General features: G+C 44.6%; 1 protein-coding gene across 1 annotated transcript in view; it reads right to left on the reverse strand.

The window, feature by feature from the left end:
* Positions 1-4,912: 4,912 nt before the first annotated feature.
* Positions 4,913-25,087, reverse strand: part of LOC126355185 (noggin-3-like) — a 555,371-nt gene continuing 535,196 nt past the window's right edge. Inside the window, exons 2-3 of the mRNA XM_050005406.1 lie at positions 20,052-20,420; positions 4,913-7,961 (exon numbers count right to left, since the gene is read on the reverse strand). Coding sequence (XP_049861363.1) covers positions 7,407-7,961; positions 20,052-20,420 — 924 coding nt within the window. The 3' untranslated portion in view covers positions 4,913-7,406. The remainder of the gene's footprint in view (positions 7,962-20,051; positions 20,421-25,087) is intronic.

The raw sequence follows: 25,087 nt of genomic DNA on the forward strand, positions 1-25,087 counted from the left end.
TGTCTGAAGTAGTGCCGGAGAGAACTGATACTATGAATCCTGCAGGGCTGTCTGTAAATTCGTAAGAGTACGAGGAGTGGAGATCTTTTCGGGGTAGAGATCTCTTCTGAAACGCACATTGCAAGACATCCCAGTATGCTCAATAATGCTCATTTTTGGGGAGTTTGGTGGTCTGTGGATATGTTTAAACTCAGAATAGTGTTCCTGGAGCAATTATGGACGTGTGGGATGTGGTATTGTCCAGCTGGAATTGCCCAAGTCCATCGGAATGCACAATGGTCATGAATGGATGTAGGTGATCAGACAAGATGCTTGCGTACGAGTCATCTGTCATATTCAGACGTATCAGGGGTCCGATATCAGTCCAAGTACACTAGCCCCTCACCATTGCAGTGAACAGTGTTCTGCTGACATGCAGGGTCCATGGATTCATGAGGTTGTCTCCGTACCCGTACACGTCCATCCTTTCGATACAATTTGAAACGAGATTCGTCCGACCAGGCATCATGTTTTCAGTCGTCAGCGGTCCAGGCGAGGTGTAAAGCTTTGTGTTGTGCGGCTTCGAAAGCCCATCTCGATCATGTTTCGTTGAATGGTTCGCACGCTGACTCTTGTTGATGGATCAGCACTGAAATATTCATCAGTTTGCGGAATGGTCGCACTTCTGTTCACGTTGAAGATTCTTTTTCCGGCCGCAGCGATGTCTGAGACTTGATGTTTTACAGGATTCCTGATATTCACGATACACTCATGAAAGGTCGTACGGGAAAATCTCCACTTCATCGGTACCTCGGAGATGCTGTGTCCCATCGCTCGTGCGCCGATCATAACACCACTTTCAAACTCACTCAAATCTTGATAACCTGCCATTGTAGAAGCAGTAACTGATCTAACAACTGCATTAGGAACTTATTGTCTTATATAGGCGTTGCCGACCGTAGCACCATATTACTCCTCCTTAAGCATTTCTGTATCTGAATACACTTTCTTTGGTGTTTCAGTGTAGTATGCTGTTGGAGCTCAGTACGAAGTGAAACTTGTAGTCCTCAATACTTTCTCCACAGTATACAAAAAGATTAATCTCAGACTGCATACCACCAAAAAACTGATCCCAGATCCTTTACTAGCAAAGTACCTTCGGGGAGGACAAAGAATTATCAGTGTCATCGTCGACGCAGAGACTCTTCAAGCAGTTAACAAACACCTACCTTGGTAGCATCCTCTCATCAAGTGTAAATATTGATTCCGAAATTCAATACTGAATTAACCATTCTGGAGCATCGCTTGCCAGATTAGAGTCTCGAGTATTTGACAACCACGATATCAAAGCTGAAACGAAGATCATCGTATACTCTTCAATTGCAGTTCCTGCCCTACTTCAAGGATCTCAAAACTGAATATGTTATAGATGGCACTTTAAGAGGTTGGAACACTATAACTAGCGATGCCTGAAGAAGATTATGCATACACCTTTGCAAGACAAAAGCAACAACGTCATCATCCTTGAAGAGGCACATAGATGTGATGGTTCTAACATACCATTTATGATGGGTAGGGCGTGTAGTCTGCATGCCCAATAACCGCATTCCCAAGCAAATATTTAAATCTGAGTTATCAATGGTAAAACAAGTTAAGGGTGTACTTAAGGCTAAAGTTTACATGTGTCAGATTAATCTTAACAACTGGAAGAGCTCAGTCTTCGACCGTTCATCGTGGAGATCATTAGCCCATCGCGGGTACTTGTTTTCGGTCAAAACAGACGATGAATACCGACTGATGAGAGACATCGTAGAAAAGGAATCGGTATGCTGAGAGGAAATCGAAGGATAGAAGCTGCTCCTCCCGTCATCCTCTCATTACTGCGGAAAACTCTGTGCCTCTCGTGTAGGAGTGTATAGTGTGGCCTTACAGACGATTGGAAGGCAAACCTACTCGGCTGCGATTGTTTGCTATGACTGATTCATAATCCAGTGACTGAGACCAGAATGAAGCTTAAAATCTTTATATTATCATTAAAAAAGTAAATTCAGTTTTTTTATTTTGTCTAGAACACTTGGCACCTAGTGTCTCAAACCAAAAATACTAATTCGAAAGCAAAAATAGCAGCTTTTATGTGATTTCTACCGATCGTAGTCATGTAATCATTGCTTTTTAAAATTATCTAAGTGTAAAGTATTGAAGAGTAATGAAGAAGCGAATAGAAAGTTCTCACTAATAAATCACGCCATGTCCAAACACATAAGCATAAAAACGATGAACAACGATACTCATAGTTTTACATTTCATATTTTAACCAATACTGTTTTAAAGAGGAAATTAAACTACCTTTCTGATTTCGGGGGAGAAATCATTCTACAGAGTGATATCTGCTGTCCATGTAGTACGGTGTGGTTAACATTTGTCCCATCTGTAAGTACAGCAGTAAAATATAAAATAACTGCAATGTTGAGCTGGTGTCAGGACCTCAGTCTGAACACCGTTTTGGATGCTCCTTTTTTCTAGCTGTGCCTTCTTGCTCGAAATCTACAAGAGTTGGGAATCTGATACAGAAGAAAGTGGTCATGCCTTATCTTACTACTGGTTTCGTCAGACTTCGAGCTGCTAAACCACTTTTTGGAGGAACGATCTTATCGGTTACAGTATCTGGTAAATTGTTCTTATAGGCACATTATGTATCTGTGACATTTATTGCCTGCAAATAATCTCAACGTTGTCACTTTGACATCTTTTAGTTTCCATTACGGTGTCCTTTCGGCAGTGCTGCTGTTGATCTGACTCAATGGTGTTCAAGCTTAATATTCATGCTTTTTCTGATTTATTTGCAATTTTTTGTAATTTATCTTACCTATTTCCACTTCAGGGTCACTGGCTGTCTTGAGAAGACCAGTGATAAAGCTGAAAGCAACTTATACCTATTTAGATATCGTACGTAAATGGGACTTATTTTATCAAATTTTTCAGAGAATTATAAATTTCTTCAGTGTCTTTTATCATTTTCTGAATCTTTCTTGAAAAAAATTTTAACGACTGTCGCCAACCATGTCTTTTTGACAAAAAGTTCTCAGTCTGTGTACAATTCCACACCTGATACGTAGCTATTCTAAGATCAAAATCAAAATTCCGATTGGACCTCAAACGTTTGTTCAACAAAATAAAATTTATTGACGCATCTTGACTGGCTTGTTTATGATTTAGTTGAATTCCTCGGCGACACATGTACGCTAACAGTCTTTTGAAATACTCCCGTTTTGACCAAAAGTTTACTGCCCCGGTGGAAAAATGATTTTAACGTTTTAGATATTCACATTATCCTTCTACGGAAGTACAGAGATTTACTCACCTTCGGTTAGCTGTTTGTTACTCAAGGACGGTTTAGAACAGTTGGTACAATTCTCACGTATCATGCTTTTGCACAGTCTTTGTTACTCTGTGATGAAGTGTAAGAGGCTCAAAACAGTTATATTTAAAAGGTATATGCCTGTGGCTTATGAGTCCTCTTTCCTTTTTCTTTTCCATATTTTTTTAACAGTTGTATGATAGATATATTTATGTGTGTATGGTTTACGTTATAGTCAAAGTCAGTGTGTGTGTGTGTGTGTGTGTGTGTGTGTGTGTGTGTGTGTGAGATATGACACAGCGTGTTTGATTCTTCATGTGTGTTGCTTGGACAGTTGTAGGGAAACTACAAACAGAGCCCAACAGGCAAAAAATATTTTAAAGAGATGTGCTAACGAAAATAAGCTAATCTATTGAGGGCAATTACATAATTTTCCGAGTAAGCATTTTTTTCTTCCTTTTTTTACATCAGTGCTGCTGGTTTTGCAAAGCACTGCACTTTAGTATACATCGCTGCTCTGTAAGGTCAATGATACTGGCACAGTCATCTCAAGACAAAACATCTTGTTTGTAACTGAATGAAAAAAATTATTCCTTATAACAGTTACCCTTCCTGAAATCAAGAACGTACATTGTTTCAACAAGCAACGTTTCACACAGGGGTGGTATTATTGTTGTTATACAACAATGGTCAACGTACCTACCTGAAGAACTGCATCTGATCAGTATAAGAATTCTTTTACTTAGCTATCTTCAGGCTTTCGTTTTTTTCTTTCTTCACCCCTGTCATTTAGTTTACTTCTTCCTTTATCCCTGATTATCTGTTGGACACAGTTTCGTAAAAATGTATATTACATGTTCCAGTATTTATCACTCAAGCATTTCTGTTTCTCTATGTCCCTCATTCTGTTACATCATTAATTACGTAATTTCCAGCACCCTTATATCTTTTTCTGGTAAGATTTATTCACTGATTATCTTTAATCTAGTATCTATGTTTTCCTTACTTCATATCTACAACTTACACTTATAATCTTTCCTCAGTTTAACGTTTCCATACGTCAGCGTTTGTGTCCGAATTTCGTTTTTTGTTTTACTTTTGTTATGTGATGGATATATAAAAGCTATTTGCAACTCTCAATAAGTATTTACGATGTCCCTCTTTTTCGGCCGTCAGCAATAAAACGATCGTCCATATTAACAGATAGCATTTCAATATTGAGCAGCATTCAGTGTCTCGTACACCAACCAATAATGTATTATATAAAACTGTGAAAGGTCATCCTGGAATTGTATGTGTCATTATGTGGAATTGGGTTCATCGCGTGAGTTGTAATCATGATTAACAATTTGCAAAAAAATCTAGAGTGCTTTGTACTCAGTCTGGGGTAGATAATTCTTATGACTCCTGCACGGAACAAAGAAAAAATAACGAACAGGTTCTCAATATCGTACACTGCAAAAAGTTACTCACATGAAATTTACATAAATAATGGAAGTAAATACTTAAAACCGTCCATAAAGAAAACAGAGGTAGGATGCCGAAGGAAATCCCACATAATCAAATGAAATTAAGTAAAAAGTAGGCTTTTTTAATAAGTTATATTAAGTAGTGTCTTAAACCTTTGGTATGTTACAATTAGTGTACATCACTAAACGTGTCTTGTAAGTTTACATGGACTGGATGTATACGGAGTATCTGTAAGTACATAATAAAACATCAGCACAATGACAGTAACTATGTACAATGTTATATTTATCATTAGGGCGCGAGCTGTATATAATACACATCTTACAACGTACTTAATGACTGTTATTTAGATAAATCTTAAAGGTATTGAGTACTATAACATAATTTGTACATGAAGAAGTAGAACATTGAAACTAAAAAGATACGTTCAAGCTTACTGATTTAAACTATTTACAGTAATTACTAATACAGGAATGTTTTCAATAATTCGATTGGAGAACATTTTCAAATGAAACAGTGAAAACTCACATATCCTCCAGCCGAGGAAACACTATCTGCGAGTATGGTACAGCTTGTGTGTGTATGTGTGTTTTTCTTTACCAGCCACATACTTCTTTCTTTGACGGTCTGCTCATCATCATCTTATGGTAAATACACGAAGTGGCAGTTCTAAGACATATTTTCAAAAAGACCGACGATACTGACGTAATTACACATTATATGTGGAGATAAATTGTGCACCAACGTAGCCCTTAATAGACAGTTACGTGTAAAAAGTATCTCGACTGAGAGTTGTTACATGGAATATCATGTAATTGCGAGATGTGATGGTAGCATAGAAAACTATATATCTGTAATGCACGAGTTGCTACAAATATCAGTCGAAATCAACGTGGAAGACATTTGTTTTTTGCTCCAAGCTCTTGCCGAAGCAACAAAGTGCACTTGGAATTTGAATTGCGTTATCTTAATGTGTCTCCCTAGTTTATAAGTTCATTACAGAGACTTTATTGCTCAAAAATCTATATAGCTTAGGTTAACAGAAAAACAATGTTTACTAATTTGCACTTATTATGAAAAACTTTGCACTACAGTTCCCAGATTCATGTTACAACTCCAGATAATTGTACTTGTGAACTACTCAAACTGAAGACGCACTGCATGTACTAATACAACACAGCCAACATTTAAAGGCTGCTGAATGACTCAATGTTTACAAGAGCTGGTGTTGCAGCGTTTAGCAGGCATTTTAGTACTTTAGTTTAAGTAGTCCCATCACTTGAATAATTTTACAAATTACAAGTGTGATTAATTGTTACAGTACAATATTGGAAATGATGTTAAATGCACCGCAAAATACGCCGACAGGTAGCTTAATACATTGACTCATATCCATGACAGTTCCGAGTGCTACGGCGTGATTAGGTCTAAATCAAGCGGGCAGACTGCGGCAGCAGCGTGTTTTGTCATGGGTCAGAGAGTAAATAGTACATAAATTACACAGTAGAAAGTAGTAAAATTAGTCCAGCTGAAGACTCTGGTTTCACTTTGACAGAGCAAGTTTAGAGATTTCCTGGATCCATTGCACTCGTCGCTCGGGGGAGCACTCACTGTCTTCTTATCTGCAAAGGCGCCGGCCTTCGTCACAGTCCCGAAGGCAGCGAGCGTGTCCCGCTGGAAGACGACTGCACGCCACACACCGTCCAATGTCAGAAACACCACGCAGCGCAATGTCCTCTATATCAATAGTAGCCTCATATTCGCGAAAAGACATCGCACTGTTTGCACCGACTGAGTCACTACTGCTTCTCCGTAACGTGAGCTAGCAGTTGTAGCATTTCATGTGCGTCACTGTGAGAAGGTAATGTTTTTATTTTTTTTGAATAAGTTAGTGTACTGAACGTAATACTTACAACGGGACAGGGGCGGGACTATATACAGAGGATCGGCGATGAATGAAACACGGCTTTCGGCTTCTCCGTAAAGATGCGGTCTTCCTCATGAGAGAGATAGGAAGACAGAGGGAATGAGAAAGAGAGAGAGGGTGGGGTGGGGGGGGGGGGGGGGGAGAGATGCAATATTAAAGGGACTAGTGGGTGGTAATTTACCTCGTATGTTCGAGTGCTTCCTTTCAACGATACGGAAAGCTGCTTGTGCGTAATGGATAGCCGAAATATGTAATGACCAGCTGGAGACATGAATGGACTCGTGGAAGATGTACAGGAGAAGTTTGTGTTATTACTGTGTTACCAGCAACAGGTAGGCACTCCTGTGAGACAGCTACGGCACAACAGGTGAGGAGATAACAAGGCAGAGTATCAGGAGGTTATCAGTTCACTGCTGAATTTCCTCGCTCGAGCGAATGAAAACGATTCTGTTGTTAAATGCATGTCCAATACAGAGAATGTCTGTAAGTCAATCCATTGATCGACAGCATTTGGTACGTAGCTCACAGCCAGTACAAAGCAGAGATGTGGTAAGTGAATGCAGCGCAGAGCGCTGTGTGTGTCGGAATTTTCTAGGGGAGAGAAACGAAGTTGGTGCGGAGCCGTAGGTGTGTGCGGGTGATGTATGGGGGCCGGACGCGGGAGGGCGGTGCTCAGTCGTGCGCGCTGTCGTTCTTGGGGCAGGCGCAGGTGCAGCTCTCGACGATGAACATGCTGAAGTCCATCCACTGGCAGTGGCGCTCGCTGGGCCCGCGGCCCAGGCAGCGCCAGCTGAGCAGCTTCTTCTCCACCTTGGCGTCGGGGCGGCAGTGCATGCCGGGCGGGATGGAGCAGGAGGCGGCGCCGGCGGCGCAGTGGCCGAGGCGCAGGAAGCGCGGCCAGTAGCGCACGCCCAGGTCGCGCCACTCGTGCTCCACGGGGCAGGCGGTGAACGCCCACAGGAAGTGCTGCAGCTTCTTGCGGAACTTGGCCGGGTAGTTGGTGCGCACGCGCGTGCCGTTGGGCAGCTTGAAGTAGCGCAGGTTGAGCTTGTGCAGCGCCTCGGGCATCTCGCCCACGGGCACCAGGCGGCCGTGCTTGTTGCGCCGGAACGGGAACTCGCCCGGCGCCGCCGCCTCGCCGTGGTGCCTGCCGTGCGCACGGCCCTTGCTCTTGCCGCCCGGGTGCGCCCTGCCTCCGCCCCCGTGGTGGCCGCGGCCGTCCGGCGCCTGCAACAGCACGTCACACTTCATGTCGCCATACAACACGTGCACTATGTGGGCTACACTACTATACTTAGTGCCTCCCAGTAAATTCGTGAAGCTTTCAAGCAGACGAACAGTAAGAAATCATTGGGGTGGAATATACACTAATGGCCATTAAAACTGCTACACTAAGAAGAAATGCAAATGATAAACGGGTATTATGTACTAGAACTGACATGTGATTACATTTTCATGCAATTTTGGTACACAGATCCTGAGAAATAACTACCCACAACAACCACCTCTGGCCGTAATAACGGCCTTGATTCGCCTCGTCAAACAGAGCATGGATGGCGTGTACAACTACAGCTGCCCGTGCAGCTTCAACACGATACCCGAGTTCAAGAGTAGTGACTGCCCAATTGTGACGAGCCAGTTGCTCGGCCGCCATTGAACAGACGTTTTCAACTGCTGAGAGATCTGGAGAATGTGCTGGCCAGGCCAGCAGCCGAACATTTTCTGTATAGGCCAGTACAGGACCTGCATCATGCGGTCATGCATTATCCTGCTGAAATGTAGGGTTTCGCAGGGATCGAATGAAGGGTAGAGCCACGGGTCGTAACACATTTGAAATGTAACGTCCACTGTTCAAAGGGCCGTCAATGCGAAAAAGAGGTGACCGAGACGTGTAACCAATGGAACCCCATACCATCACGCCGGGTGACGCGCCAGTATCGGAATGACGAATACCCGCTTCCAATGTGCGTTCACCGCGATGTCGCCAAAAACGGATGCAACAGAACCTGGATTCATCCGAAAAAATGACGTTTTGCTATTCATACAGCCAGGTTCGTCGTTGAGTACACCATCGCAGGCTCTCCTGTCTGTGATGCAGCGTCAAAGGTAACCGCAGCCACGGTCTCCGAGCTGATACTCCAGGCAGCTGCAAACGTCGTCGAACTGTCCGTGCAGATGGTTGTTGTCTTGCAAACGTCCCCATCTGATGACTGAGGTATCGAGAGGTGGCTGCACGATTCGTTACAGCCATGCGGATAAGATGCTTGTCATCTCTGCTAATGATACGAGGCCGTTGGGATGCAGCACGGCGTTACGTATTACCTTCCTGAACCCATCAATTGCATATTGTGTTAACACTCATTGGATCTCGACCAACGCGAGCAGCAATGTCGCGATACGATAAACCGCAATCGCGATAGGCTACAATCCGACCTTGACTAAAGTCGGAAACGTGATGGTACGCATTTCTCCTCCTTACACGAGGCATCACATCAACGTTTCACCAGGCAACACCGGTCAACTGCTGTTTGTGTATGAGAAATCCGTTGCAAACTTTCCTCATGTCAGTGCGTTGTAGGTGTCGCCACCGGCGCCAACCTTGTGTGAATGCTTTGAAGAGCTAATCATTTCCATATCACAGCATCTTCTTCCTGACGGTTAAATTTTGCGTCCGTAGCACGTCGTCTTCGTGGTGTAGCACTTTTAATGGCCAGTAGTGTACATAGAGTAAATAAAGTCAGTTCCTATGGTTGTGTATATCGCAGGGATTAATCTTTTGGCCTGCTACTGTGGCTGAGTGGTTCACGGCGCTTCAGTCCGGAACCGCGCTGTTGCTGCGGTCGCAGGTTCGAATCCTGCCTCGGACAGGGAAGTCCTTACGTTAGTTAGGTTTAAATAGTTCGAAGTCTAGGGGACTGATGACCTCAGGTGTTATGCCGCATAGTTCTTAGAGCCATCTGAACCATTTGATTGATCGTTAAGAGGATACGGTACAAAAAAGCATAATGAATTTATATCCGGAAATGAATAGTTTCCATGCTAAAGATGTGTTATTCAGTCATACTTTGTTACAGAGTGTGCGCTCTAATAGGTGCTGTACTATGCTGACACTGCTACAGTATGTGTTGAAAATGCTTTCCATGCGCCTCAACGCATGTGAATACGCTCTGTGGCATGTTCTGTCCCGCACGTTATCGGTCAGGCTGAATCCGAACTGCATCGAAGCCAGCATGAATATGCTGTTCCAGTGTCTCCTCATCTGGAGTGGGCTCTGCATACACGATACTTTTGAGATGGCCCCATAACCAGAAATCGCAAGGGTTGAGATCCAGTGAACGACCAGTCATTGAAACTGGACCCCCTGGACCGATCCACTCAACAGGGAAGACAAGATCGAGATGTGTCCGGACGTTAACTGCGAAGTGGCCTGGAGCGCCATGATGTAGCAGCCACATAACCCCTCGAATAATCAATGTCACTTCTTCCAGTAAGGGAGACAAAGTCACCCGCAAGAAACGCCGATAGTTCCGGCCTGTTAGGCGACGTGGAAGGAGGACTGATCCCAAAATACGGTCGCCAATTATCCCGACCTTCAAATTCCGGCTGCACCGATGCTGATGATTCGCTGTTACCATACCTTCAAGGTTCTGCATACTGTCGCACAGATGACTGTTATGAAACTTCAGGATACCACTCCGCGTAAAGGTGGCCTCATCTGTGAATAGGTTATATGACAGAAATCCCGGCATCGTGATTGGTAAAGAAACCAGTGACAAAACTGCTCCCTGTGTGGAAAGTCTGTCTGTAGTGAGCCCTGCACACGCTGTAAGGCGGTAGTTACAATTGTCGTGGAGAATGTTCCACACGGTAGTCTGGCTTACCGTGCACTCGATGGCCAACTGCCTGGTACTGTCACGGCGGTCCCCATCCACAGCCGTAATCACATTTTCCTCCAAGTCAGTGTCCCAACATTTCGGGTTGGTTCTTCATGATTTCTTGCTTTCTGAAACGACCTTCTCCCAGACAAACGGCGAAACACTGTTGCAAACATTGAATGTGGTTCTTGTCGGCGGGGAAGGTCTCCTGATACAACCTTGCTGTCCGCCGCCCGTTGCAATTTGTCTTTCCGTAAGCAAACACCATGTCGGTAAGCTCTCGATTTGAATACGGAACCACTGTGTGCAACGCTCTGTCAAATCCACTGCAAGGCGAATCGGCAACATGAGTGGTTGGCACAGGGCATTACCAGTTACTTTGGAAGGAAAGGACGCTAGTGAATGACATATGAGGAACAGTACTGCCTTCTAGAAGAAAACCACGCACACTGCAACTGCGGTTGCATGGTACAGCTCGTATTAGTCCGTAGTCTCTAACAAAGCATGACTGAATAGCTCATCTGTAGCATGAAAACTATGCATTTCCGCACATGAATTCATAGACCTTTTTTTCTTCCGTTTCCTTACATCGAATAATCCCTAGAGTTTGTACACGATGGAAAAATCACCCAGCATAGCGAAGAAACCCAGCATTGCCCAGGTATTTTTTTATATCTGGGCGTCCAAGCCCGTACCATGCAGCGTCCGGCCTTGTGCTTAACGTTTACTACGTCATATCTCTTGAATGATGTGTTTTACAATGACATAATGTTTTAGGTACATTCAGCGGCACATTGGATACTCTCCGCAAAATTTATTACTAGTAGAGTTATAGCAAAGATGTAATAAATTTAAACGTGAGACATAATGCGGAAGTTTTTCACGCTTGTCACTGCTAAAGACGCTATATCTCCTGAACTACGTGTCATACAGTGATAAAATTTTTGCAGTTAAATTTAATTTTATATGTGCATTCTTTCTGTATAATTTGTAGCGAATTCATTTGGTAGTAAAGAAGTAATAAATTATAGCGTCATGCCTCATATGGTACATTTATTGCAAGAATGATGGAAAAGAAGTAAGCAATAAACATTTTGACTTTCATTAGTTTCTAGGGGTTTCCAGCACTATAGTATTTCCTTATCAATCCTGCTTTGTAGGGCAGCCTACACTTCAGGGGCAAAAACGGCTGTCAAATCCCTGGCTTGTAGGCTACCATGCATGATTGGTGTGTCATGGGAGTAGTATCAGCTGCCATTATCGATCTGCTTTGCAAGTGGCTACACGTCTGGATAAGTACAATTTAGCAGAGAGGGAGAGATGAGATGGATAGTGACAGAGGGGGGAGAGGATGAAGTAGACAGAGAAAGGGGAGATTGAGTAGATGGGCAGAGAGAGTGTGAAGGAGGATGATATGGACAGAGAAGGAAGGCAGATAAGATGGACAGAGAAAAGGTACAGAAAGTGGGGAGGAGAAAGTAGACAGGGAGACAGGAAGAAGGGGTAATGTAGAAGGCAGGTGAAGGCGTATAGGAGTACTGGGAAGTTGAAAAGAAAGTAGGGGCAGGAGGAGGTGAACAGAAAGACATGGAATGGATACGGTTAGGTGGAGGGGGAGGAAGACATGGTCAGAGAGAAGGAGCGACAGTGACAGTGGGGAAGGGGGAGGTGGACAGATAGAGGGGTGGGGGGATGAGGTGTTCAATGATATTGAGGGTGGAGGAAGAGGTAGAAAAAGAGAGGGCAAAGGGGGGCATGTGTGCAATGCATGTGTCAAACACATACGTGAGCGAAGCTGTGGGCAAAAGACTAGTTGTATAATAAGTGCCTCAAAGAGAACCAGGTACCTAGAGAATGGAAATAGCTTGTTATTACTTCATCTATAAGAAGGCCAATAAGCAAGACTGCGAAATTACTGTAGTGCTAGGACGACTATACGGGATAATCTTAAAAGAAAGAATAGGATGGTTTTATATCAGAGCGCTCATGTATTGATGAAATATTCACATTACAGTATCCTGAGAGAGAAGACAATTGCCAGATGGATAGAGAACACTTTAGTCTTCGTGGATTTGCAGAAGATTTGTGATATGGTACCATAAAACAATTTGCGGACAAGTATAAAGAATAGAAGCGCGTCAGCTACTTACATCAAAAAACGACCATCAGTGAATTAGTCCATTTCAGAATATTAACTTAGCATTAAAATGTTAACATACCGCAGGGCGTTAAAAAATAAATTAAATTAAACTTGCAGTGCAACAACTTTGGAAAATAGGTTTAACTTATTAGTAGCAGCTTAACTGTAGTTTTGTACACATTCGCTGTAATTACGTTTGCAATCGAATTTCATACAATACATATATTCAGTCTAAATAATGGAATCAGCCTTAAATCGTAGATATGTCCTGAGCATGTAGTGTTTCATGTTTCGTGATTTAACTTTGACACAAATAACGAGAGCAATTAAGCATGCACTCCAAGTGTTATTCACTTAATTTTTGTTACTGTAATTCAGTATTCTATATTTATACCTCATCCAGGATAGACCATGTTTTTGCTCTGTACGAAGTGATATTTTCAACACCTAAACGATAATCTCCCGTTTGGTCCTTTTTGTTAGCTCGTTATTCCAAAGGACCCAGTTCAGCTGACGTACGAGCCTCTTGGCTTGCCCTACTTTATCGTTTATGTCAACTTCAACTTTTGTGTTTGATGATATCATAACCCCAGATACTCACAAGTCTTACATCCCGGAGCTTACTGTCTCCAAACTCCAGGTCCGATATTGATATTGTCGCTAACCTTCAGATAATCGGTTTTTATCAAGCTAAAGTCAACAAGGATGGGACGCGAGTGTTATACCCTGACAAAGGCAGTCGGTTTGCATTGTACCCTTCCTTGTACCAGTTTATACTTCAGTTAAAACCTCCGGGATCCAGTCGTGGTCGATGCATACAGGTGTTTACTAACTTTGGATCCCTATCGGCGGGCTACATCTCCAGAGATAAATAGGCAACTGTATCCAGACTTTAAGCCTAATTTATAGAGCTGCACAGCGGGCACCACAATTCTTCGCGTGATACCAGACCTGTGATTATCTCGGGGCGATGGCTTCGTTCTTGATTAAAGGTAATCAAACGGTACAATGTAGACACAAACTCAGCATTCAAACTGTGTTTTATTTTATACATTCTCTTTTGTTGAAATTATCTTTGTGTTTTCCTCCTTTTTAGCAACAAGGCTACTGATCCTACTTGGGAAATTTTTCTCAATAGTGAAGTTGAAGAGATTTTTAAACTCACGAGGAAAATAAAGAACGCCGGAAGACTGCAAAGGATGTAAGTCATCTACTAGCAACAACTGGCGTTTACAAATGTGCTTGTAGTTGTGACAAAGTGTACACTGGAGCCCTTAGGTCACATTATTTGGATTGAGGACCACAAAAAGAAGTGCTAGCACTCGATTACCTAAACTTAAGTGGAACTGTCGCTTTGGATAAACCGATAAATCGCCCGTAGTGGAATTTGCTTTTCAAAACAGAGGCCATGGAATATGATAAATAAATATAATAACTTTTAGCCAATACAACGCTATATCGTTCCACCTTGTATAGAGGGATAACAGAAATTTACAAACACCATGGCAATTTTAATAGAAACAGAGGAGTTAAATAAAATGTAATATTGATGTTGATCTTCCACCAACAGAGTAACGATCGATTACCTTTAACTGACATAAGTGCTGGCAAGGAAAACTGACAGTCCGTTATTAAAGTTTGTACTGTTTTATTATTATTGACGTTTTGGTCCAATTGGACCACGCGATTTAAAACAAAAGACATTTTCAGAGCTTTGTTTTACCTTTTCCTTGTGTCTGTATTATTATCATTTCCTCATAATGAGCTCTCCCCCGTTCGTCAGACCTGGTTGTTTCGGACTTCTTGTCTTTCTGTAGCAGTTCAATTGTCTACTCGTGAATTTTCTAACTAAACCTTTTTCCATCTTGTCCATCAAGTTGTACTACCCCTACTTCCTTCAGTTTTCCTTTAACCGCACCGATCTATTATATCGCTTCTATTTCAATTATTCACCGTATTTAGTAGAATTCTACAACCTTTCTAGTTAATCTGGTTGGTTCCCTTCTTTTAATGTGCCCACAGAGTCTTAGCCAGCATTTTTCTCATTCTGACTAAATGTTTGTATACTTTTCAGTCTCTTTATTCGCTAATAGTCATTTGACATTTGGAGAAAAGAGAACCACTTGTATGAATATCAAGATATCAGATGGAAAACCAGTTCTAAGCAAAGAAGCGAAAGCGGAAAGTTGGAAGAAATATATAGAGGATCTTTAAAAGGGCAATGTACTCGAGGACAATATTATGGGAATGGAAGCGGACGTAGGTAAAGCTGTAATGGGGCATATGATACTGCGTGAAGAATTTGACTCATCACTAAAAGACCTAAGCCGAAACAAGGCCTCGGGAGTAGATAACATTCAATTAGAACTACTGATGGCCTTGGGACAGCCAGTCCTCGCAAAACTCTACCATCTGGTTGAGCAAGATGTATGAGACATGCGAAATACCCTCAGAAAAATGCCTCTGAGCACTATGAGACTTAACATCTGAGGTCATCAGTCACCTAAAAATTAGAACTACTTAAATCTAACTAACCTAAGAACATCACACACATCCATGCCCGAGGCAGGATTCGAAGCATCGACCGTAGCGGACATAATCTCAGACATCAAGAAGAATTTAGTAATTCCAATCCGAAAGAAAGCAGTTGCTGACATGTGTAAAAATTACCGAACTGTCAGTTTAATAAGTCACGGATGCAAAATACTGACACGAATTCTTTGGAGACGAATGGAAAAACTGGTAGAAGCCGAAATAGGGGAAGATCAGTTTGGACTCGTTAGAAATGTAGGAACACGTGAGGCAACACTGACCCTACGACTTATCTCAGGAAATACATTAAGGAAAGGCAAACCTACGTTTCTAGCATTTGTAGACTCAGAGAAAGCTTTAGGCAACGTTGACTGGGTTATTCTCTTTCAAATTCTGTAGGGGGCAGGGGACAAATACAGAAAGCGAAAGGCTATTTACAATTGGTACAAAATCCAGTACCAGTTATAAGAATCGAAGGGCATGAAAGCGAAGCAGTGTTTGGGAAGGGAGTGAGACAGTGTTGTAGCCTACCTGAGATGTTATTCAGTCTATATATTGAGCAAGCAGTATAGGAAAATAAGAAAAATTTGAAGTAGGAATTAAAATTCATGGAGAAGAAATAAAAACTTTGAAGTTTACCATTTGACATTGTAATTCGGTCGGAGACAGCGAAGGATATGAAAGAACAGTTGGATGGAATGGATAGTATCTTCAAAGGAGGATATAAGATGAACATCAACAAAAGCAAAACGAGGATAATGGAATGTAGTCTAATTAAATCAGGTGATGCTCAGGAAATTAGATTAGGAAATGAGACACTTAAAGTAATAAATGGATTTCGCAGTTTAGGGAGCAAAAAACTGATGATGGTCGAAGTAGAGAGTATATAAAATGTAGGCTGGCAATGGCAAGAAAAGCGTTAATGAAGAAGAGAAATTTATTAACATCGAGTATAGATTTAAGTGTTAGGAAGTCTTTTCTATAGATATTTGTATGTGGTGTAGCCATGTATGGATATGAAACATGGAAGATAAATAGTTTCGACAAGAAGAGAATAGAAGCTTTAGAAATGTGATGCTACAGTACAATGCTGAAGATTAGGCGGGTAGATCGTTTAACTAATGAGGAGGCATTTAATAGAATTGCGGGGAAGAGGAGTTTGTTGCACAACTTTACTAGAAGAAGGAATCGGTTGGTAGGACGTGCTCTGAGGCATCAAGGGATCGTCAAGTTAATACTGGAGAGCGGGGAGGATAAAAATAGTAGATGGAGACCAAGAGATGAATATACTAAGCAGATTCAGAAGGCTGTAGGGTACACTAGTTGATGGGAGATGAAGAAGCTTGCACAGGATAGAGCAGCATGGAGAGCTGCATCAAAATATTCTCTGGACTGAAGGCCACAACAAAAACAACAGACCTTATGTATCGTCTTCAGTATAATTTAGACCCAAAATTTTCGCTCTCTTTCCTTGATTTCTTCTGTGTCCCTCTTTCTATTTAAAACGAGTGTTTCAGCCCCCAAAAGACGCTATGGTTTGGTGACAGTGTAGTAGTATATCAGTTTTGTGTATTTTGAGATACATTCTCTGTTGTAGATGTCTTTTTGAGTCTCAAGATCGTTTTGATTTTGTGACAGTGAACTTCGTAAGCAATCTTTTATAGGCCAGGTTCCTACACAGTTTCACATAAATATTATAACTCAGAAAGTGTCTCGACGTTTCTGTGTATATGTTTTAGAATTTGTGACGCCAGGTTATTGCTACACATGCATTTTGCTTTTCCCGCTAATATTTGAAGGCCTACTGTTTCTGCAGTTTCTTTGCGGATTTCTATTAATTTTTGCGCTATCTGAATCTTCTGTCACACTCTTCTTGACAAACAGAAGTGAAGCACACAAAGGGAATGAGGAAAGGAAATGAAACTTCATAGATTGCGATGGTATCTGATGGTGTTTTGCGATTACAAAAATGAATCTAATTTACAAATAACTTGGCTGTTACGAGTCCACCTATCAGTATGACGTATCACCCCCTCTGACCTGGAAGTATGCACTGAATCGGTTGAGAAAGGTGTCACAAAGCCACTGTATCTTGTCCTCAGGCAAGCTGGCGAATAACTTTTCTATCTGGCCCATCATATCCTGGGTACGGGCACGGAGACGGATTTGACATGAGTCGGTTCTATCTTGCATCAGTGACCGATTTGGGGTTTTTGCTGGCCACCATCAATCAGACCGTGTGTAGAGACGTGTGCCAAGTGTAGAGTAGCATTTTCTTGCTGAAAAATGGCGTGATGAGACTATAGCTTGAGCAGTAACACATGAAGACACAGGATGACCGACATGTACCGCTGAGCTGCTAGAATTCCCTAAAACACTACCAGCCGTGACCTGAAAGCTACCCAAGGCATGACGTCAGCAGTAAAACGGCTGTGCCTCTCCAATACATGGGAAAATGGAACGTGCCCATACGTCACCCCCATATTTCCAAATGTTGGTCCAACACACTGTGATGCTATTCATCAGCCGTCCATGCTTCCGCGCCACGGCACTGCTGCAAATGCACTCTTCAAGGCTGTGACTAACTATAGTCGATGCATAGGATCGTGATTCCCTGGTCTGGTACAGGTATAGATTGTTGGAGAGAGTCCATTACTTGTTCTCTGGCACCAGATGAGGATGCAAAGAGGTGCACAATACAGGGAACCTTCCTTGGGGTGGTCAGACGTGGTCGACTTGAACTCTGAAGACACGTATAACAGCCGTCACTTTGCCATGTAGACCAACAATGGGTCAGTGTCACTTCTGAATGCCTCACGAATCTCGATACTGAACAATTCGACCAGTCGTCTAAATTGAAATCCACACTGAGTCCCCTTTCAAACTCTGTCAGGTGCTGATAACGCTGTCTAACACGAGTACGTGGCATCACTGTGTACTTCACACCGGCCACTCAAAATCAACGCTGTTCACGCTCTTTGTATATATCCCATCGGGTCCAGTACCGAAACTGAAGACGAACAGCACTAATCCCATCTGTCGCCGGTTCTAGCTGTGACAGCGAATTGTGACTTTAAAGTATTTACACTACTATCCATTGCAATTGCTACACCACGAAGATGACGTGCTACAGATGCGACGTGCTAAAGACCAACAGGAAGATGATGCTGTGATATGCAAATGATTAGCTTTTCAGAGCATTCACACAAGGTTGGCGCCGGTGACGAAACCTACAACGTGCTGACACGAGGAAAGTTTCCAACCGATTTCTCATACACAAAGAGCAGTTGACCGGCGTTGCCTGGTGAAACGTTGTTGTCATGCCTCGTGTAAAGAGGAGAAATGCGTACCATAACGTTTTCGACTTTGAGAAAGGTCGGATTGTAGCCTATCGCAATTGCGGTTTATCGTATCGCGACATTGCTGCTCGCGTTGGTCGAGATCCAATGACTGTCAGCAGAATATGGCATTGGTGGGTTCAAGAGGGTAATACGGAATGCCGTGCTGGATCCCAACGGCCTCGTATCACTAGCAGTCGAGATGACAGGCATCTTATCCGCATGGCTGCAACGGATCGTGCAGCCACGTCTCGATCCCTGAGTCAACAGTTTGGGACGTATGCAAGACAACAACCATCAGCACGGACAGTTCGACGACGTTTGCAGCAGCACGGAGTATCAGCTCGGAGACCGTGGCTGCGGTTACCCTTGACGCTGCATCACGGACAGGAGCGCCTGCGATGGTGTACTCAACGACGAACGTGGGTGCACGAATGGCAAAACGTCTTTTTTTCGGATGTATCCAGGTTATGTTTACAGCATGATGATGGTCGCATCCGTGTTTGGCGACATCGCGGTGAACGCACATTGGAAGCATGTATTTGTCATCGCCGTACTGGAGTATCGCTCGGCGTGATGCTATGGGGTGCCATTGGTTACACGTCTTTTGTTCGCACTGACGGCACTTTAAACAGTGGACGTTACATTTCAGATGTGTTGGGACCCGTGCCTCTACCCTTCATTCGATCCCTGCGAAACCCTACATTTCAGCAGGATAATACACAACGGCATGTTGCATGTCCTGTACGGATCTTTCTGGATAGAGAAAACGTTCGACAGCTGCTATGGTCAGCAAGTTCTCCAGATCTTTCAGCAACTGAAAACGTATGGTCAATGGTGTCCGAGCAACTGGATAGCGACAATACACCAGTCATAACTTTTCATGAACTGTGGTATCGTGTTGAAGTTTCATGGGCCGCTGTTCCTGTATACGCCATCCAAGCTCTGTTTGACTCAATGCCCAGGCGTATCAAGGCCGTTATTACGGCCAGAGCTGGTTGTTCTGGGCACTGATTTTCAGGAACTATGCACCAAAAATGCATGAAAATGTAATCACATGTCAGTTCTACTATAATGTATTTGTCCAATGAATACCCGTTTATCATGTGCATTTCTTCTTGGTGTAGCTATTTTAATGGCCAGTAGTGTACATACCTCCTGAGGGCGTGTGTGAATATGAAGTAACACAGATATCCAACCATATCTTAGGGTGCTTCACTTTTTTGTCAGACCCTGTAGAGTCGTCAAGTCATCCGCAAAGGTAAACCAGTCTGCCCCAATGTTGGTTCCCCCTAATACGACTAGTCCGTAAGAGAAAATTTCGTCGTGTCCTGGGACTGTCCCATTGTAGCTAGTGAGCGCTTAAGGCAGGGAGAGGTTGGGAGTGGGGCATCAGGTGGAGCTGGGGTCCTAGTGGCTGTGCGGTACTCACGACGGGCGTGATGCTCATGCAGGAGGGGTCGAAGTGCACGCCGAGGCGCGCCCGCAGCGCCGTCTCGTTGAGGTCCTGCGGCCTGGGGTCCAGGCTGGCGTCCCGCGGCTCCTCGGGCAGCGGGTACTCGTCTCCCGGCGGCGACGGCTTCAGGCCCGCGTCCTCCGGCGACAGGCCGCGCCGCGACACGCGGCCCGCAGCCGCCGCCGCCCCCGCGCCGGCGCCGGCCGTCCGGTTGTGGTCGTAGCCGTAGGCCTCCGCCTCCAGCCGCCGGTCGTGCGGGTGCACCCGTGCGTGGGCGTGCAGGTGCGCATCCGCCGCCGCCGCCGCCAGCACCAGCCACAGGCACCACGTCCACAGCAGCTCCATCTGCACGCACACCGAGCACGAGGTCAGTAACCGGCAACAAAAACTAACCGTACATCCTGCAAATACAAAGAAATAAAGCAACCGGTGACATGCTTACGAGGAGACAGTATTTTGGCCCCATACACGAAATACACTACCGTTTGTGGAAATTGCAATTTTGACACCGTTCCTCACGAGCGACTTCTAATCAAGCTGCGGGCCTATAGGGTATCGTCTCAGTTGCGCGACTGGATTTCCTGCTAAAAAGGTCGCAGTTCGTAGTAATACACGGCAAACCGTCGAGTAAAATTGAAGTGATATCAGGTTTTCCCCAGGGAAGCGTCCTGGGACCTCTGCTGTTCCTGATCTACACAAATGACCTGGGTGACAATCTGAGCAGTTCTCTTAGGTTGTTCGCAGATGATGCTGTAATTTACCGTCTAGTAAGGTCATCCGAAGACCAGTATCAGTTGCAAAGCGATTTAGAAAAGATTGCTGTAAGGTGTGGCAGATGGCAGTTGACGCTAAATAACGAAATGTGTGAGGTGATGCACATGAGTTCCAAAAGAAGTCCGTTGGAATTCGATTACTCGATAAATAGTACAATTCTCAAGGCTGTCAATTCAACCTGGTGTTAAAATTACGAACAACTTCAGTTGGAAAGACCACATAGATAATATTGTGGGGAAGGTGAGCCAAAGGTTGCGTTTCATTGGCAGGACACTTAGAAGATGCAACAAGTCCACTAAAGAGACAGCTTACACTACACTCGTTCGTCCTCTGTTAGAATATTGCTGTGCGGTGTGGGACCCTTACCAGCTGGGATTGACGGAGGACATCGAAAGGGTGCAAAAAAGGGCAGCTCGTTTTGTATTATCACGTAATAGGGGAGGGAATGTGGCAGATAAGATACGCGAATTGTGATGGAAGTCATTACAGCAAAGACGTTTTTCGTCGCGGCGAGATCAATTTACGAAATTTCAGTCACCAACTTTCTCTTCCGAATGCGAAAATATTTTGTTGAGCCCAACCTACATAGGTAGGAATGATCATCAAAATAAAATAAGAGAAATCAGAGCTCGAACAGAAAGGTTTAGGTGTTCGTTGTTCCCGCGCGCTGTCCGGGAGTGGAATGGTAGAAAGATAGTATGATTGTTGTTCGTTGAACCCTCTGCCAAGCACTTAAATGTGAATTCCACAGTAGTCATGTAGATGTAGATGTAGAAGAAGGAAACGCATGAATTCATTTAATGTAATACCACAGTTCAGGTACATGACAAGCAACAAATGATTACCTGTCCAAATCTGTACATGTCCTTTGAGCCCTACTATTCAGTATTTCGTGTGGCCACCATGCGCTGCAATTAGAGCTGCTATATGCCGTGGCACTGAATCAGTAAGATTCTGAATACGTTCCTGAGGGATTTCCCTCCACGCCGTCTGTATCCCAGCCCACAAATCCGTGACACCAGCTACTGGAGGACCCTGGTGCACCAGGTGCCAACCGACCATATCCCAAACGTGTTCGATGGGCAACATACCTGGTGAACGTGCAGGTCAGGGAAGCAATGGAACCCGTCGCTCTTCGAAGAAGGCCTGTACGTTCCTCGCAGTATGTGGCTGGGCATTGTCCTGTGGGAATGTGGCCTGTGGAGATGCCTGAAGCAGGGGGAGTACCTTACGCTCCACACCCTCCGTTAGGTACCGGTTGCTGTTCAGAGTGCCAGATATACGTACGAAGCGAGATCGGTTGTTGTAACTAATGGGGCCCCAAACCAACACACCTGCTGTTTGTCCGCTATGCCGCTCCACAATGCAGCCCTCCAGGTTGCGCTCATCACAGTATCGGTGGACACGTATGCGACCATCACTGTAGGACACGTTGAAGCGGGACTCATCTGAAAAGATTGCATGTTGCCACTCAACACTCCAGTGACGGTGTTCACGTGCCCATTGCAGTCGGAGGAGCTTGTGATTACTGTACAATAGATGCCGACGTAATGGCATGTGTGCAACCAGTCCAAACAGCAGCAGATGTCGACGAACCGTCAATGCAGACAAGTTCACACCCGTTGCAGTGCTCCAGAGATGAGCCAACACTGTGGATGATACTGTACGGTGCGTAATGACCATGCAAACAAGATGACAGTCATGCCGTGCTGTGGCCATCTTCCGTTGTCCATTTCCCGCTCGTCGCTGCGTACGACCTTCCTCTAGGCACAGCTTCAAAAAATGGTTCAAATGGCTCTAAGCACTATGGGACTTAACGTTAAGTCTAAGGTCGTTAGTCAGGCCTCGCAGTTTCCACACATGCATCACTGATGTAGCAGCATGCCTTGTGCGAGCCGAAATGTCACGGTATGACAACCTTGTTTCCTGGAGACCGATCATTCTACCCCATTCGAACTCTCTCACATGTCTATATGCTCTCTTTGACGTCAACGGTGCATACTGGCACTCGCTGTACTGTTTCCACCTTGTGTGACAGCTCTGCACCGACCCTGTCGGACCGTGTACGCCGTGGCATTGAATCATCAGTTCCGAATACGTTCCTGAGGGATTTCCCTCCACGCAGTTTGTATCCGAGGCAACAGATCTGTGACACCAGTTACTGGAGGACCGTGACGCAGGAGGTTCCGACCAACCATATCCCAGACATGTTCGATGGGCGACACGTCTAGCGAACGTGGAGGCCAGGAAAGCAATGGTACCCGTCGCTCATCGAAGAAGGCCTGTACATTACTCGCAGTATGTGGCCGGGCAGTGTCCTCTTGAAATGTGGCCTGTGGAGATGCCCGAAACAGGGGGAGTACGTCAGGATCCACAACCTCCATTGGTTCTGGTTGGTGTTCAAAGTGCCCGCAATACGTAGGATTCGAGATCGGATCACACTTCGTGTTTGTCCGCTATTCCGCTCCACTAAGCAGCCCTCCAGGTTGCGTTCACCACGGTACCGCCCAACACGTATGCGGACATCATTGTAGGACACCAAAGCAATTTGCTGCTTATGGGCTTCAGCAGCAGGCGCCTGGTTCGTGCACCCCGGCGACGAAGGCTGGAATTTGCACGCCAATACTGCATCCGAATGAGTGGCGACAGATGGCCCCTCCAGATGATTCACGTTTTATGCTCTATCGGACAGACGGCCATTGGTGTGTACGTCGTCAGACGTCTGAAAGCAAACATGCTGCAACGACCGTCGGAAGCTTCCAGGTCGTAGGAGGGAGCTTTGTGGTCTGGAGAATGTTTTAGTGGCATTCCCTGAGTGATCACGTCATTCTGTAAGGCACAATGGAATGACACAACACAACACAATCCAACTAGCAGCGCGGGATAGCCGTGCGGTCAGGGCGCCTTGAGACGGTTCGCGCGGTTTCCCCTGTCGGAGGTTAGAGTCCTCCTCTGGGAATGGGTGTGTGTGTTGTCTATAGCGCAAGTTAGTTTAAGTTAGGTTAAGTAGTGTGTAAGCCTACGGACCGATGACCTCCGCCGTTTGGTACCATAGAAACTTATCACAAATTCCCAAAAAATGTCCATCTACCAGCAGGATAAGGCAACGTGTCACACAGTTCGCAGTGTACGTGCGTGGTCCGAAGAGCACCAGGATGAGTTTACTTTACTGCCCTGACGACCAAACTCCCCATATTTAAACCCAACAGAGAATCTGTGGGGCTGCGCAGGATTAGCCGAGCGGTCTAGGGCGGTGCAGTCATAGACTGTGCGGCTGGTCCCGGCGGAGGTTCGAGTCCTCCCTCGGGCATGGGTGTGTGTTCGTTGGTCCTTAGAATAATTTAGGTTAAGTAGTGTGTAAGCTTACGGACTGATGACCTTAGCAGTTAAGTCCCATAAGATTACACACACACACACACACGCACACACTCACACACACACACAGAATCTGTGGGGCGACCTCAATCGGGTTGTTCGCATCATGGATCCTCAACCAAGAAACCTAGCGCAGCTGGCCATTGCACTACAGCCATCATTGGTACCTTCCAGAACCTCCCTGATTCTCTACTTGGACGTCTTTCAGCGGCCCGCATCACAAAAAGTCGTTATTTACTCTTTGGACGGTGGGTCACGGTAATGGGACTTGACAGTATATCTCGTAGACACTGCCGTGTTCAGGGCTTTTGCTGAATCGCTAGTGGAACCTATCAAATTCTGGATCTTGTGGCCTATTCTTCGTCGGCATAATAGACAGGTCCCAAATACTACAGAAACTACACAGTGCCCGAGGTCGTGGGAAGGCGCTACGACACCATTCGGTCGTCTGATGCTGAAAACAGTGCGGAGTATTTGTCTCCGTACAGTCCTGGCACAAATGGGTTCCTGACGGCCCACTTTCCGAACGGGGCCATCTGGTGTGACGGTGTATTCGCGAGGAAAAAGTACCTTTGCGATATTGAAGATCCACGTTAGACACTTTTGATGTCGGAAACTAGAACTTTGGTGTTATCTCCAATATGCTATGATACATGCGACTTGCATCGATTTTCATCTCTAGTTCAAAGTCGGTAAACTAGCGATTGCTGCCGTATTCACTACAGACCGGTCAGATGTCTTTTCTATACTCACGATATAGCCGCAGGAGGGCATAACATTGGCACCATATGCGGCACGGACGAGAATACTGGCATTTTCTGGACGCATCAAGAAGATGGGTGACAATGCATCGACCAAGATAC

This window comes from Schistocerca gregaria, chromosome 3 (assembly GCF_023897955.1).
Source record: "Schistocerca gregaria isolate iqSchGreg1 chromosome 3, iqSchGreg1.2, whole genome shotgun sequence".
NCBI lineage: Eukaryota > Metazoa > Arthropoda > Insecta > Orthoptera > Acrididae > Schistocerca > Schistocerca gregaria.